This window comes from Hypomesus transpacificus, chromosome 15 (assembly GCF_021917145.1).
Source record: "Hypomesus transpacificus isolate Combined female chromosome 15, fHypTra1, whole genome shotgun sequence".
Lineage (NCBI taxonomy): Eukaryota > Metazoa > Chordata > Actinopteri > Osmeriformes > Osmeridae > Hypomesus > Hypomesus transpacificus.
In genome coordinates this window covers 3,030,291-3,044,578 of record NC_061074.1, presented here as the reverse complement: position 1 = coordinate 3,044,578, position 14,288 = coordinate 3,030,291, and the positions used below count along the sequence as shown (strand labels likewise).

At 44.3% G+C, this 14,288-nt stretch overlaps 1 protein-coding gene across 2 annotated transcripts in view; it reads right to left on the bottom strand.

Moving 5' to 3' along the window:
• Positions 1-14,288, bottom strand: part of serpini1 (serpin peptidase inhibitor, clade I (neuroserpin), member 1) — a 44,590-nt gene that overhangs the window by 29,130 nt on the left and 1,172 nt on the right. For both annotated transcript variants that reach the window (XM_047035428.1, XM_047035427.1), the window contains exons 2-4: positions 3,336-3,602; positions 2,859-3,089; positions 2,558-2,752 (exon numbers count right to left, since the gene is read on the bottom strand). In XM_047035428.1, coding sequence (XP_046891384.1) covers positions 2,558-2,752; positions 2,859-3,089; positions 3,336-3,585 — 676 coding nt within the window. In that variant the 5' untranslated portion in view covers positions 3,586-3,602. The remainder of the gene's footprint in view (positions 1-2,557; positions 2,753-2,858; positions 3,090-3,335; positions 3,603-14,288) is intronic.

The following is a 14,288-nucleotide window of genomic DNA, read 5'->3' as shown; positions in this document are numbered from 1 at the left end:
GCCTGGAGCGCCACAGTCTCCCCACCAAGGGTGATGGCTGCCCTCAGGACATCAACATAGGCACCCCAACGGGACAACAGGTCCAGGCCGATAATGCACGAGTCCTGAATATTGGCAAGCCAGAACTCGTGCTCCGCCTCCTGGTTCCCAGCCTGGATCCGCAGATGCTTCTTCCCCTTTGTAGCAGCCTTCTCCCCTGTCACCGTCACCAGGTTCGTGTCTGACTTTGCCCATGCGCCGGAGAGCGTCCCCATGGTTCCTGGAAGGACGCCAGGACGCACCAGTGAGACGGTAGACCCCGTGTCTACTAGAGCTTGGCAGGGTTGGCCATCAAGCCAGCAGTCCAAATACAGTCCCTTAGTGTTGCCTACACGACCAATCAACAGTTCTTGGCTTAAGGGAGGGGCCAACGATTGGGGTGGCGGGCCCCTCACTGCGCCACCCCCCCGTCGTTTCCCGTCTGCTGTGGTGCTCTGGAGACTGGTGCTGGTGCTGGGCAGTCACGGGCAATGTGACCAGGTTCGTCACAACGATAGCACCGAAGAGTGGATCGAGGTCGACGGTTCCCAGCTGGGGCTGGCCGCCGCTGAAACTGCACCTGACAAACTGGCTCGGCCTCCTCACCCTCACAGTCGATGGCCCGGACGTGTGGAAGGGACAGCCGTGGGGCAGCCTGAGTGCAGAGCACCGCCTCTGCCCGTACCGCTTCTTGAAGAGCCCCCTCCAGGGTTCTGGGCATGGTGAGACGCACATGCTGGCGTAGCTGCTCTGGCATAAGCCCCTTGAGGAATGCATGGAGAGCCAGCTCCCCTCTTGCAGCGGCGTCGAACATTGGATAGCCATGGCGGGCGTAGAGCTGGATATCTGCGGCGAAAGCGCCCAAACTCCCTCCCTCCTGGCGGCGACAGCTGGCTAGCCTGTCCCTACTCTGGTCAGGGAATGGTGGCTGCCCGAACCGCCTCTCCAAGGCCCCGGTCAAGGTCTCCAGGTTCCGCTGTTCTCCCGGGGTCAGATCCAGGAGCACCTGCAGCGCATTTCCCTCCAGCGCCAGGGCAAGATGAGTGGCGGCTTCCTCGCTGCTCCAACCACCATGCCACACTGCCAACTGGAACTGGGCAAGATATGGCTCCAGGAGCGTCTCTCCATTGAACTTGGGCACCTTCGCTGGTGTTCTTGGCATGGCAGTGGAACGGGGCAGGATGGCCCCAACATCCACCTGTGGGGACGCCCCAGGTAGGTCAGGTTGGATGTCCACAGCTATGGCTGTGTGTTCTGTGGTTCCACTCCCGGCCTCTAGGGGGCGACAAGGCCGTGGCACACTGGACCCATCAGCGTGGGACGACGTTCTTGCCCTGGAACGCTCCATCTTCAGCCTACGTTTCTCCAGGTGTAGCTGAGTCCTCTTAATGGTCTCTTCAAGATCTGCGATTTCTTCCTCCATCCTGCGTGGTTGCGCCATCCCACTTCTGACACCAATGTAACGATGGCGCTAGGGGTCTATATTGGAGTGGATGCGTAATAATCGGACGCAGAGAAGAAGACCTTTTTATCCTGTGTCCCATACACCGCTCGACTACAGGTTTTATTACTACACCACCAATCACATGTGAATGCCAACAACAAGTCATTAACTCACATACAATTCACAGTTATGGCAACAACGATAACTTATAGTTACTAATATCCATACATCATCCACTGACAAACCTAATTGACAGAACAACAACACTCAACTCAAACATGCATACAACATTAACCAAACATGAAACAAGTATGTGAATTGCGCCACCCACAATCCTTTGCGCCAACAGCGCGAGTTAACACGCGACCAATCCGTGGGTCGCTACAATATGTTGACTGATCAAACCTACCTGCAAATTGCAAATGTGCACAAAACTCTCAATACCAAACCAACTACGACATTATAATCACCAGAGCACATCATGGACATGATCACTATTCTTCCCACTTTAGCCTTATTGGTCGGTTTCTTAAGGCATGGATATAGCGACAGGAACAATGTTTGTACAAATGTAGTCTTCTAGGTCAGTTGTCGTGTGTTATTTATGAGAATGCGATACAGAAAAAAAGACTATTTTACAGCATTGCATAGAACAAACAAAATCTATCTATAATTCCAGAAATCTGCGTGTCTCCGAAATCATATCGGGCACTGTGCACTATCTATAGTTCAAGTAATCTGTATTTGGCACTGTGAACTAGTACTTATCATACATAAGTTAATCATACATAACAGCTCAAATCAGATGTGATTCATCAATACTAAATGCACAGCACTGTGGACTAGTTTAACACCACTGATCGAATCAAAAGAATAGATTAGGAAAGAACAATGTGAATATGAGGAGGGAAGATTTAGTCACAAACAAACATCACAAACACACACACACACACAATGACCACTTGCACAGACACCCAAATGTCATATTAAACAGACAGAACTATTCACACAACAAATAGCCTTCCCTAATCCTAATCGCATAATCTCTCACAACCCCCCCCCACACACACACACACACACGCACACACACCCTACCGTAGTAGAAGTCTCCCTGCTGGTACATCATGAGAGTCTGGACCTCGCTACCATCATCTTTGCTGAAGGAGAAGGTTCTGGTGTTTTCCGGTCTGAACTGGTTCTTCCAGCTCCCCCGAAAGTACACAACGTTGACCAGGGTCAGGCGGGTTACACTGCTGAAGTCATCCGCTGAGAGAAGATCTCGGATCTTACCTGAGGACCAGCAAGACATGGGGATTCACACACACATACACACGTGCACATACACATATTATGCATACACGCATAAACACACACCTGTTCATGCACACTAACTCACTCTCTGTGTGATTTTCCACCCAGGTGTTTATCTGCTCGGCAACGGCTGCTGATTCGCTGAAGTCCACTGTCTCCACCTCGGCCCGGAAATACTTCCTCATGAGACGCAAAAAGTCAGGGTTGAAGGTCACGCCCTCCTGCAGGAAGAGGCTGTTGGCCAATCGGATCACGTAGTTGCTGTCGTCGTCAGACAGAGCACCCGTCAGGTTCTGGAGCAGGGAAAACTCCTCATCTAAGTGGGAGGAGAGAGAGTGAGAGAGAGAGAGAGATGGGGAGAGAGAGAAAGAGAGAGACAAAGTGGGATAGAGATGGGGAGAGAGAGAGAGAAAGAGAGAGAAGGCAGAGGAGAGACGATACTGTTCGCAGTCAGACAGTTTTCAGCCTATCAGCATGTGAATGTTTAGTTTATATGGATATTTGTGTGCGGTGCTTTTGCTTTTCAGTGTGCATGTGTGTGTGTGTGTCCTGGCAGACTCACCAGTAGGTAGATGACTGAAGCCCACGGCCTGGCGTATCTCCCTGAGAGAGGACCCCCGGGCTCCCAGCTCCACCATGCCCAGGGCCACGGCCACGCTCAGGGGTGAGAAGATGATGTTGTCCTCCCCACTTGCTGCCTGCAGCTGGTGGTATAACCTGACTGAGAACTCTGCTGTGGCATCCTCCGGAATATCCCCTGCCCGGCAAACGGTGCCCGGTAATAGGAGGAGGAGGGGCAGGAAGATCAACATGGCAGTAAAAATGAAAGCTGGGGGGAGGGAGGGAGGGAGGGAGAGAGGGAGAGAACATCTGTCAGGCTGTCCCACCATTAATGCATGTTGGTGTTCGAATGAAATTGAATTGAGAGAACGAAAAATTGATAGAATATGAGAACGAGACAAAGGAACCAAAAAGAAATTTAATGGTACTGTACAGTATATCCTGTACAGTACAGTAATACTGACAAAGAGGATAATCCAGCAAGTTTTTCCAGTGAAAGAAGAGAAACATTGAAAGGAGGAGAAGAGAAGGATTGCAGGTTTGACCAAGGAGAGGAATATAGGTAGTTAGTCTAGGGGCTGTGACTACAGCTGTGTGCCCATTAGTGGGAAGAATTGGTGCAGTTAAACTAAATGAAACCATTTAATTCTTCCACAATTCCCATCCTAACATTTACATTTACATTTTAGTCATTTAGCAGACGCTCTTATCCAGAGCGACTTACAGTAAGTATAGGGACATTCCCCCCGAGGCAAGTAGGGTGAAGTGCCTTGCCCAAGGACACAACATCATGTGGCACGGCGGGGAATCGATCCAGCAACCTTCTGATTACTAGCCCGACTCCCTCACCGCTCAGCCATTTGACTAACATCATCTCTTCATCACTGACTCCCTCATTTCTCCCCTTCTTCACCACTCACTCCCCCCTTTCTTCCATCCCATCCCATATCTGATGCACAGGCCATCTCTCCCTCTCTTCAAATCTCCCATCTTTTCTCTTTCCCTCTAAAGAGCTTGTACAGTACTATCTACTGTATACACACACCCACATACATACATATGCACACATAACCACACACCCAATATGCAGTTCCATCCCTGTGCCTTGGCTGTTGCCAGGCAACATTGTTTTCTGCACAAACAAAGAAAAAGAGGAACGTGTGCCCCTGCATTCTGCGTGATCGAGAAAGAGAAAGCGTGAGACAGAGAGAAAAGGGATGGAGAAAGAGAGAGAAAGAAGGGATTTCCCTGCCCCTGTGTTGTGCAGCTAAAGCAATGAATAGGCTCAGACCCCTACATGTGGTTGTTGATGTCCCACATGGGGCTAGAATCTCCTGCCAGTGCTGGTGACTGTGTGTGTGCAGGGGCGGACTTAGCTATGGGCAACATGGGCAGCCGCCCAGGGCGGCATCTTGCCGGGGGCGGCACAGGTTCTAGTTTGTGAGCTAGGCAGACTAATGCCCGGGCTGGGAAAGTCTCCCATTCAGAAGCACAAGATGGGGAGGGGGGCAGGGGAAAGTTGAACTCCGAGGTAGACTGAGGTGCGCAGTTTAGAAAAAAGAAGAGGAGGAGAAAAACACAAAAGAATATGTAGCTATCATCTCTTTATGAGTATTATATGCATGTAACAAAAAAGGCCATCGATCGAAGACCATGACCCTGCTTGAGCTGCTGATAGTCATACATGAAAGGTAGCTCTCAGAACTTTATCTAAATTTGTGGACTGCTCTTAGTATATGTCTGACTCGTGCCGTAAAACGGTAGCTAAAGCAGAGAGGAGCTTTTCAAAGCTAAAGCACATCAAGACCTACCTGAGTTCACTATGTCACAGGAACGCCTAAGTGACCTTGCTGTCATCAGTATTAATCATGCACTTGCCGAGTAGAGTTCATGTTCAGATATAATAGAATACTTTGTATCCAGGAAGGCAAGAAAGGTCAGGGTTTAGATGGCAGGTGTGGAATTTTGTTTGTGTGTTTTTAGTTAGAATTGCAACAATCAGTTTCTCTTCGTTATAAGTGTGTTAATATAGTCTATTAGTCTTTGTGTGATAAATGATTTGTGCAATTTAATGTTTTCATTTATTAATATATTTTCTTTCATATGCTATAGTTTGTACCAATTTGTCTTGGATAATTCTTTTTGATATTTCAGTTTTGTTTTTGTACATATTTATATAGTTTTAAATGTTACAATTATAGATTTTTTTTGTTCGAAAACATCTGAATAAAAATTACAATAAATGTAAAATAGGTGCCGGAGGGGGGGGGGGGGGGGGGGGTCGCCAAGGGAGCCACACAAGCTATAGCCGCCACTGTGTGTGTGTGCTTGTGTGTTATGGGGGGTAATCCGTTCCTTGCGCAACTGGACACAGTCCATTAATTTGTTTTGTTCCATTACATGTTTCCAATCGCTACGCAGCTTTAACAAAGCCATGGCTGGACACTCATCCACCATGTTATTAGGCTATTGTGTTGCATCTTTTAGTTGTGGCCAACTGCATGTAACCTAGCCTATACAAATTATGTTATTATGTTGTAAGATGAGGTTGGTAGAATAACACCAGAAAAGGAAAGCAACATAACATTTTTCAACTGGATGTAATGTTATAAAATATAAATAAATATCTGTTATTGTCAAACAAGTTTTAAGACCACATGCAGTTTAACTAAACCCACTATAGCCGGGACTCAAACTGACAAACTAAAGTCATTTAACACTGCCATAGGACTGTACCCCTGTTTTGATGTAGCCTACATGTTAATGTCTGAACAAAGTTGTTATTACATAGACATTTCAATCCCACAAGTGGTTTCAGTTTCATCCAGTTTAAAGGATACATAAAATACGTTTGATGATCCTCAGTTGCATTCCTTGTCTGGTGTTGGGCTACAGCCAACAGCACAACACAGACCCAATCTTACAACATAATAAGACCAGAGATGGGCAAAGATCAACATTTATTTTTAAATAAGATACCAAATACCTTGATTTTAAGTGTATCAAAATAAACTACAAAATACAGCAGCCACGCCATGTATGAAAATAAACTACAATATTTTTGTATAAAAAAAATAAATAAAATAAAACGTTTACAAATTACGTTGCAAACCTTCCATCTATTGGCCGATTTGATCCATCCCTTAACCAGTACACTGATTCAGTTGATTAAGTAGACAATGTTTGATAGCAACAGCTTTTCTCTGCTTAACTAGTAAAGCAATAAATCTGACAAATGCAACCAGCAGATCAAATATTCACATATTCCTGTGATCACCCAGATGAAGGTTAGTTTAAAGTTACCAATAGTTTGATGATTAATTAAAAGTTTGCTAATGACTGATAATTGTATCCTAATTTAGTTACCTGGTGTGTGGTAAAGAAGGGCCTACTTTGCATCAGGCACAAACAAGTAATTCATTTAAGCAATATGCCCCAAGAGGCCATGGTTTACGCTGATTTTAGAACAGGTAAGGGGAGATGTTAGACACGACGCGAAGCGGAGTGCCGAAAACCCCCTTACCTGTTCTAAAATCAGCGTAAACCACGGACTCGCAGGGCTTATTGTTTTTCTAAAACTGTTACTACAAATATTTGATATGGTTTCATCAATAAAAACAATTAAAAACAAAATAGTTTCATAATAAACCGTAATTCTTCCGCTACTACAAAGTATAGTTCCACATAAATCGTTGCCACGCAACAGCCAGATGGACACCTTTCCTGTTTTTTCCAATTTGAAATGTTCGATGCGCAGTAATATTGAATGTTAAAGAATGTTATGAGGACAACCTGTGAGGTTATGCTGGATTTTACAACGGCATGGAACGCGAAACAGCCAATCACAATCAAGGATGGGAACAACCAGTTTTAGAAAAGAAGACAATTGATGGCACCGTTATTCATAGCAACTCCAGGGTTTCCCGCAGCACTTTTCAGTTAAGGCGGCCGCCTAAGCTATACACGCCTGCCGCCTTAACCGCGTCGTAAATACAAAATAAAACGTTTATTTGTATTTATTTTTTAAATAACAATATAAGCTGTTGTCCTGTTTTCTCCCTTCCATTCCAAACCGTGACCAAAATCACAATCCTACTAAACAGTTACTTCAGTTAGGGTACTTCAGTACTTCAGTTAGGATACAATCATTTAGCAATTTGGAAGTCAAAAACAAACATTTTTGCACTTTATCAGCAATTATTAAATGATCAATATCTTTAGATTTCTTATGTGGCCAGAAATGTAGAAAGTAGCAACAGAACTTGTCAAGGACTATTAACCCAGCTCCAACCACTGATCTCAACACGTCTGGGCAAATGACTGAGTAGGCACTAATCAAATGCATTATCTACAATATAAAGCAAGGAATTTCTGTCCGTCAGTGCGTCAGTCTATTGTGTTTTTTGGGGGGAAACGATTAGCTCGCGAACCGGGATTCAAAGTTGTAATTTTGCAGGTGTCCATCTCAGATGGACCATCCAAAAGATATTGTGCTGAGTTTAGGTCCACTGTGTACTACTTTGTAACAAATGTATAGATGTTTGTGGGGTTAAGACAATTTAACAGAGAACCAATATAATACATTTAGATCAATAGGAAACAAGTAATTGATAAGGCAGGAAACAGCAGACAATTGTAGGCTACATAATCATTTTCATGAATGTCCCAGAGCATTGGCAATTTGGTCAAAAGAATGAAAAATTATGTTTTTATGATGTGCATAAGTGACTTGATGATGTGGAGATTGAAAAAGTACTTTTGAGAATTTAAATTGTGATCTGAGAAATGTAGGTACCAAAGCCACGGAGAAAAACTTTACGGGGAACTGTGCACTATATTTCCTATAAGTCTCTGTGCGTGTCTCACTGATGTCTTAATCAGAGACTGCATAACGGGCACTGTGCACTTGTTTTTATGTCATCATGTAGACTTGTCACAAAGTATAAAAAATATAGCTATTTCCATCAAACCTATGAAATACAAATTACAAAATCCTATTTTGTCTTTGAAATAGGTAATTTCAAAACATGTATCATAAATACTGCCCAGCCCTGCATATAGTTTAGGTTACCTGCTGTTGGCCACAACTAAAAGACTTGGATGCAAGACAATAATTGCATGGTGGATGCGCGTCCAGCCATGGATTGTTTGTTTAAGCCTGTTAGCGACTGGAAACTAATCGCACCATTTTTTTTTTGACAGCAATTTTTTTATGTAGCCAAAAGAGCTCATGCTTGTAGGTGGGCAGGTGTGCGCAGGTGTTACTGTCGTGCTGTGCTGAACCATAGTATGCAAATCAAAAATAACACCTACCTGTATGCACGCCTAGATTTTAAACAGTTAGACGTAGTGCTCATGTGGCGAAGGTGTCGTGACGTGTGTCATGCCTGTGTGTCCATTGTAGTGTAGGTTGCTCACATGCGTTCAGAGGTTTGATATCATCGCGCATGCGTACGCAGGCGCTAGTTTCCCTTTGCATATGAATCAAGGCACGGAATACCCCCCATAGTGTGTTTGTGAGTGTGCGCACGCGTGTGTGTGTGTATGCATGTTTGGTCATTGCAGTGACAGTATACCTTGGGCAACAGTGACAGCACCACTCAACACCACTCAGATACTGCAGCTCTGCACTAGCAAGGACAATCCTCTCCCTTCCTCTCCTCTCGTTCCACGTGGGTGTTCTCTCATGGCCGGGTGTGTGTGTGGGGGGGGGGGGGGGGAGATGCAGTGGGGGTTACATGTAACAGTGACACCAGTGTGACCTTTTGAGAGTTGCTGTGTTGTGGGAGGAACACTCTGCCTCGTTCCCCAGTTCCTGTTTTCCCCGAGTACACGTAGGACTTCAGACCACTTAGCGAGTGTTGCCCAGGTGAAAACCTACACCCATTTACACCCCCGCCGCGTGTTCAAAATGAAAAACGAAACTCCACACCGCCAACAGCCTACCTGGTTTAAAGTCATTACCTTTTTATGCCTGACAACTTTGAATCAATGCAATTAAACCCGGTGGCCTTTACAACCAATGCTTCTAAACCGCTCCTTTAATCCGACGGCAATGGTGAAATACATTAGTTGACATTTAGACAATTAAAACGTGACGCCATTCTAAGCCCGCCACAAAGTTAAGTCCTCACTGCCATTTAAACCCAACACCTTATTATGCATACTTAGGAGGTCAATACATTTAGACATTCTAACAAGTTTGTGGTTAGTGTGTCTGCGTTGATCACACTCGCATGCACACACACATGTACACACACTCACACATGGTCCATATGCACTCTTGTGAATTTTGAGAAGGCTATGTACAGAGGTCTGTGAACACATACATATAGCGGTTCCTATCCCCGGTTCCCTTGGCAATAGACCCAGTGGTTCTTCACCACATACTCCCAGTACCCTCATATTTCCTCTCCTACTGAGACACACACAAGCACATGCATGCACACACACGCTTCCCTCAACTCTTATCGCCTGCTCAAGTTCTGTCACCTCCCCCAGTTCTCTCACCTCCCTAACGCAGTCCTATCGCCCAGTTCAAACAGCACACACACATAAACACACGCCCCAGTCTGCCGACTCAGTAATTTTTACAAGAACACAGCAAAGCGTCCACTTTTTTCTCTCTCATCTCTCTTCCTACAACTACTCCATTAGGGCTGCAGAGGAATACAAACTCCAGTTTTTACACACATCATCTTCAGAAGAACTCTTCAGAAATCCCAGCCGAGGCTCATCATCTTCCATCTGGTGAAAGCTGGTCTCATCTACAGCAGCAGCACAGAGCAGCATGAGTGTGTGCCACTAGGCCAAGACAAACATCACAGTTTCTTCTTGTTTTCTAACTGTGTCTTTCTCATCTGCTGTCATTGTACTTACTTGACAATCAATTACCATGAACCACTCCCTGCACATACAGATAAGCATGAAATACACATGCGCATACACCCACACACATGCTAAAATCTCGGATTCAGAAACCATTTAGAAACATCTCTGTCTGACTCCTCCAGGGAGCGGGTCAACGTGTCCGACTTCATTCTGAGTGTGTGTGTGTGTCCTACCACAAACCTTTGTCCCGCGCGCAGTGGAGCTTTGAATTTGAATGTGTAGTTTACCATGTGTGTGTGTGTGTGTGAGAGAGCGAGAGCGAGAAAGAGAGCAAATAAGAGAAAGCGAGAGAGAGAGAGAGAGAGGGAGAGAGATAGAGAGAAAGGGGACCCCCTTCAATATGGCTTAATTTATATGCTGAAGTAGACCACACATAATCCTTCTCTCTCATCTGTCAGACACACATACAAACACATGCACACACTACAACACTAACCTAACTATAATGCCATTACTGAAATACAACTTTAGAATAACACAAGCCACACACCAACATTTCTTACATGTGTCATGTCTTCCCTTTGTGTTGTCTTGAATGTTTTTGTGTTGAGTGTGTGTGTGTGTGCATGTGGTGCTACAAACTCAGATAACAATGTCAGTTTATCATTGTTATCAAGTTCTACCCTTGAGAACCCACTTCATTATTTGATTTGACACATCAATTTCACATTTTTTTTACATTTTATTAATTTAGCAGATGTTTAATCGAAAGCGAACAGTTGCTCTCTCTCTTTCTCTCTCTCTCTCTATCTCTCTCTCTCTCTCTGTGTCTCTCTCACACACTCAAACACACCTTGTTCACTCAAACAAAATAACATCCAAAATATATATGGACGGCTTTGAAACAAACATAACATGCTGCTTGTTACAAGCTTATTTTACAGTCTCAAGAAAGGGATGAATTGCACCTCTGAACACCTCTCTCTATCGTTCTGTCTATCGTCCTCCATCTCCCTTTCTTTCTGTCTTTTGGTATGTCTTTCTCCATCTCTGTGTTTTGTTCTGTCTCTCAGTCCCATTCTCTCCCGCCTGTACCACCATCACCTGCCTGCCTTCAGAGAGAGAACCTGACAACTGCTTTACAAGTAGATACTGAACAGAACACTTCTCTCATCTGACTCTCCCTCCTGTCTCTCTCCAATTCAGTTCATGCCTGCACTCTCCTTGGAAATCGGACTCAGTTTGTGTCAGACCAGCCAACCAAGCTACTCTCTACTGAAGCTTTGTCTAATCTAATTGAATCACACACCACACTAAAAACCTAAATAAGACACAAAGAAATTCAGTTTCAGGCTATGGGCACAGTTTGGTTACAAATAACATAAAAACCCTCTACTTTCGTTGGCCTGTGGTTGGCAAATTATATAAAATGATGAAGAGTTTTGGGAGTCAGTCTAGTTTCCAGAAGCTTGTTTAACATTGCTGGGGGCCAAAGAGGTCAACATAACATGCATCTTATTAATCTCTGTTAACAGGTCATAAAGAGAGATAGAGGAGGGGGGGGGTACCATAAATAAAAGTGCTTCCTGTTGCAAGGAAACAAGGCCTAAAGTTCAGCCAAAGTTATCCAACGACCCCCTACAAAGCATGGCATAATGCTTTACCCACAAACACACACACACACATTCTCTCTCTCTGTCTCTCTCTCTGTGTCTCTCTCTCACACACACACACAGAAGAGTTGCACTAAGGGAACACACTTCTGAGATTAGAGCTGTAATTGGATCAGCTTTTATTTGGGGTCAGTGAGAGAAAAGAAAAAGAGCGGAGGCCTTTATAAAATGTACTAAAGACCGAACAGACAAAAGAGGAGAGAAAAGGTTACAGCAAACGAGCCCCAGGGGGGAGTAGAGAAGGATGGAAAGAAAGGGAGAAAGAGATAATGATAAAAGAGAGACTGGGAAACATGGAGAGATAAGGGAGAAGTAGAGACAATGTGATAACAAGGCTAGGTCTGGTGCTTTCTAAGTTTGTGTGTATGTGTCTGTGTGTCTATGTGTCTGTGAGAGAGAGAGAGAGAGAGAGAGAGAGAGAGAGAGAGAGAGACAGACAGACAGACAGACAGACAGACAGACAGACAGACAGACAGACAGACAGACAGACAGACAGACAGACAGACAGACAGACAGACAGACAGACAGACAGACAGAGACTGAATGGGACAGAGAAAAACAGACAGAATTAAACACAGATGGAGAAATACATACCAAAGACAGAGAGAAAGAGAGATGGAGGCAGAGAGACAGAGTGATACATAGAAAAATAAAGAATAGAGGAGAAGAAAGAGAAAGACAGGAAGAGAGCAGGTGATAATGAAAGAAGGATAGTAACTGTCTTCATCCCTCTTCCCTCTGATCAGTGGGCCACCCACTTCCTAAACAGCGCAAATCAATCAACGGATCAATCCGTGTGTGTGCGTTTCCTGCTGACCACAGATGAGAAGACTGGGCAGAGAGCAATGGACTGTCTAAAAGACTGAGGCAGTAGCTAAAAGAGCGAAGAGTGTAAAAGGACTATGATTACAGTAAAGGACTATTGTATGGTGATGATAACAATGTCATAATGGTTGATGCGAAGGCTATAACTTTGATATCAAGATTCCATGTGGTTTTCACATCCCCCATCTTTCTAATTGCTCCACTCTCCCTCCCTATTTCTACTCCCTCCATCTTTGTAAGTCCCTGCTTGATCTGACTCTCTCTCAGTCCCGTCTCTCATCCCCCAGTCTCTGGGAAACGATATAATCCCCATGTGTATTTGCCACAGTAGCTTGTACAGAGGACAAACCTGGTGTGAGTGTGCCCGTGTGTTTAAGTGTGTGCCTGTGCATTCAAAGATACCAGCCTGCTACCGCTGTGTAAAATCCTGTACCCAGGTATCCACATTATCCTCCTCACAATGTAGAGTGTGAGCCCACAGAACTACCTTGTGAGAGTCTGGGGATTTAGCCAAGCAGAATAGATTAGAACAATGCCATACTATCAGTTCACATAAACTTTGACTGGACACATTCCAGGATGGCTACATCTGGACATGTAGCTTACTTTAGTATGTCAGAGTAATAACCATTCTCTTACAGTCTTCTTGAAGGAACGTCATTAGTCTTGGATTAGCCCTGCATGGACATTGTTGCCATCCAGAGCCAGTTAGTGGGATTTAGGTAAGCGACTGATTTAGGTACTGTATATTTGTGAAGAATGACACAGCTGGTTGCAAAGTCAATCTCAATTTCTGTCTAAACTTCAAGGTTTTTAGTATATGGTCCCCCCAACCTGCAATATGGAGGGTGCGGGATATTTTCTGCCATATCCCCTCCTTTTCATTGCAGCTGATTTAAAAGCCATTTAATTATTGAAATGCAATTAATGCAGCACTCAATTTGAATCAGACAAAACACACACAAACACACACTGGTACTCAGTATGCAGAGCCACTGAAGTTAAGTGAACCTACAGTAATGAAGAGAGCAGGGATAGGATCAATATAGTGTACTGATTTGATATTTCTTTTACCTGTAGGCTACTCTACTGTTGATGATTAAATTACATTTCGAATATATGTCTTCGGATGTCGAACTGTTTGGTGAAGGATTAAAAGGGTTTTTTAATTATTTAATTTTATATATATCATATATGTGATGTGTATTGTTACTTTTACACAGCCTAATAATACTTTCCACAATAACAGTGAGAAGGGAGCTCTTGCATTAGATCTGTAACACACTACAGATTGTCCCGATCATTTCGATTGTTATGCTATCGTTCGGAGAAAACGCTGGAGGTTATTTTTGATAACGGTGGTCGATCTTTCCGTGCAGTACACACCCCACACACGCCCGTGTTCGGTTATAGCGCCAATAACAAGTGGAAGTGCGTGAAAAGACAATACAACCTTCGTAACAATTATTCACGTGAGGGATGAAAATGCATGAGCCCAATATGTCAAGGACACAGGGGGGCTGCAACATATTGTATACTCCAGGTTTGGCAAGTCTTCTTACAGAGACAGGATTTTATGGTTTCGTTATCTTTATATCATATTTTTTGATTCAGTATGGATAATT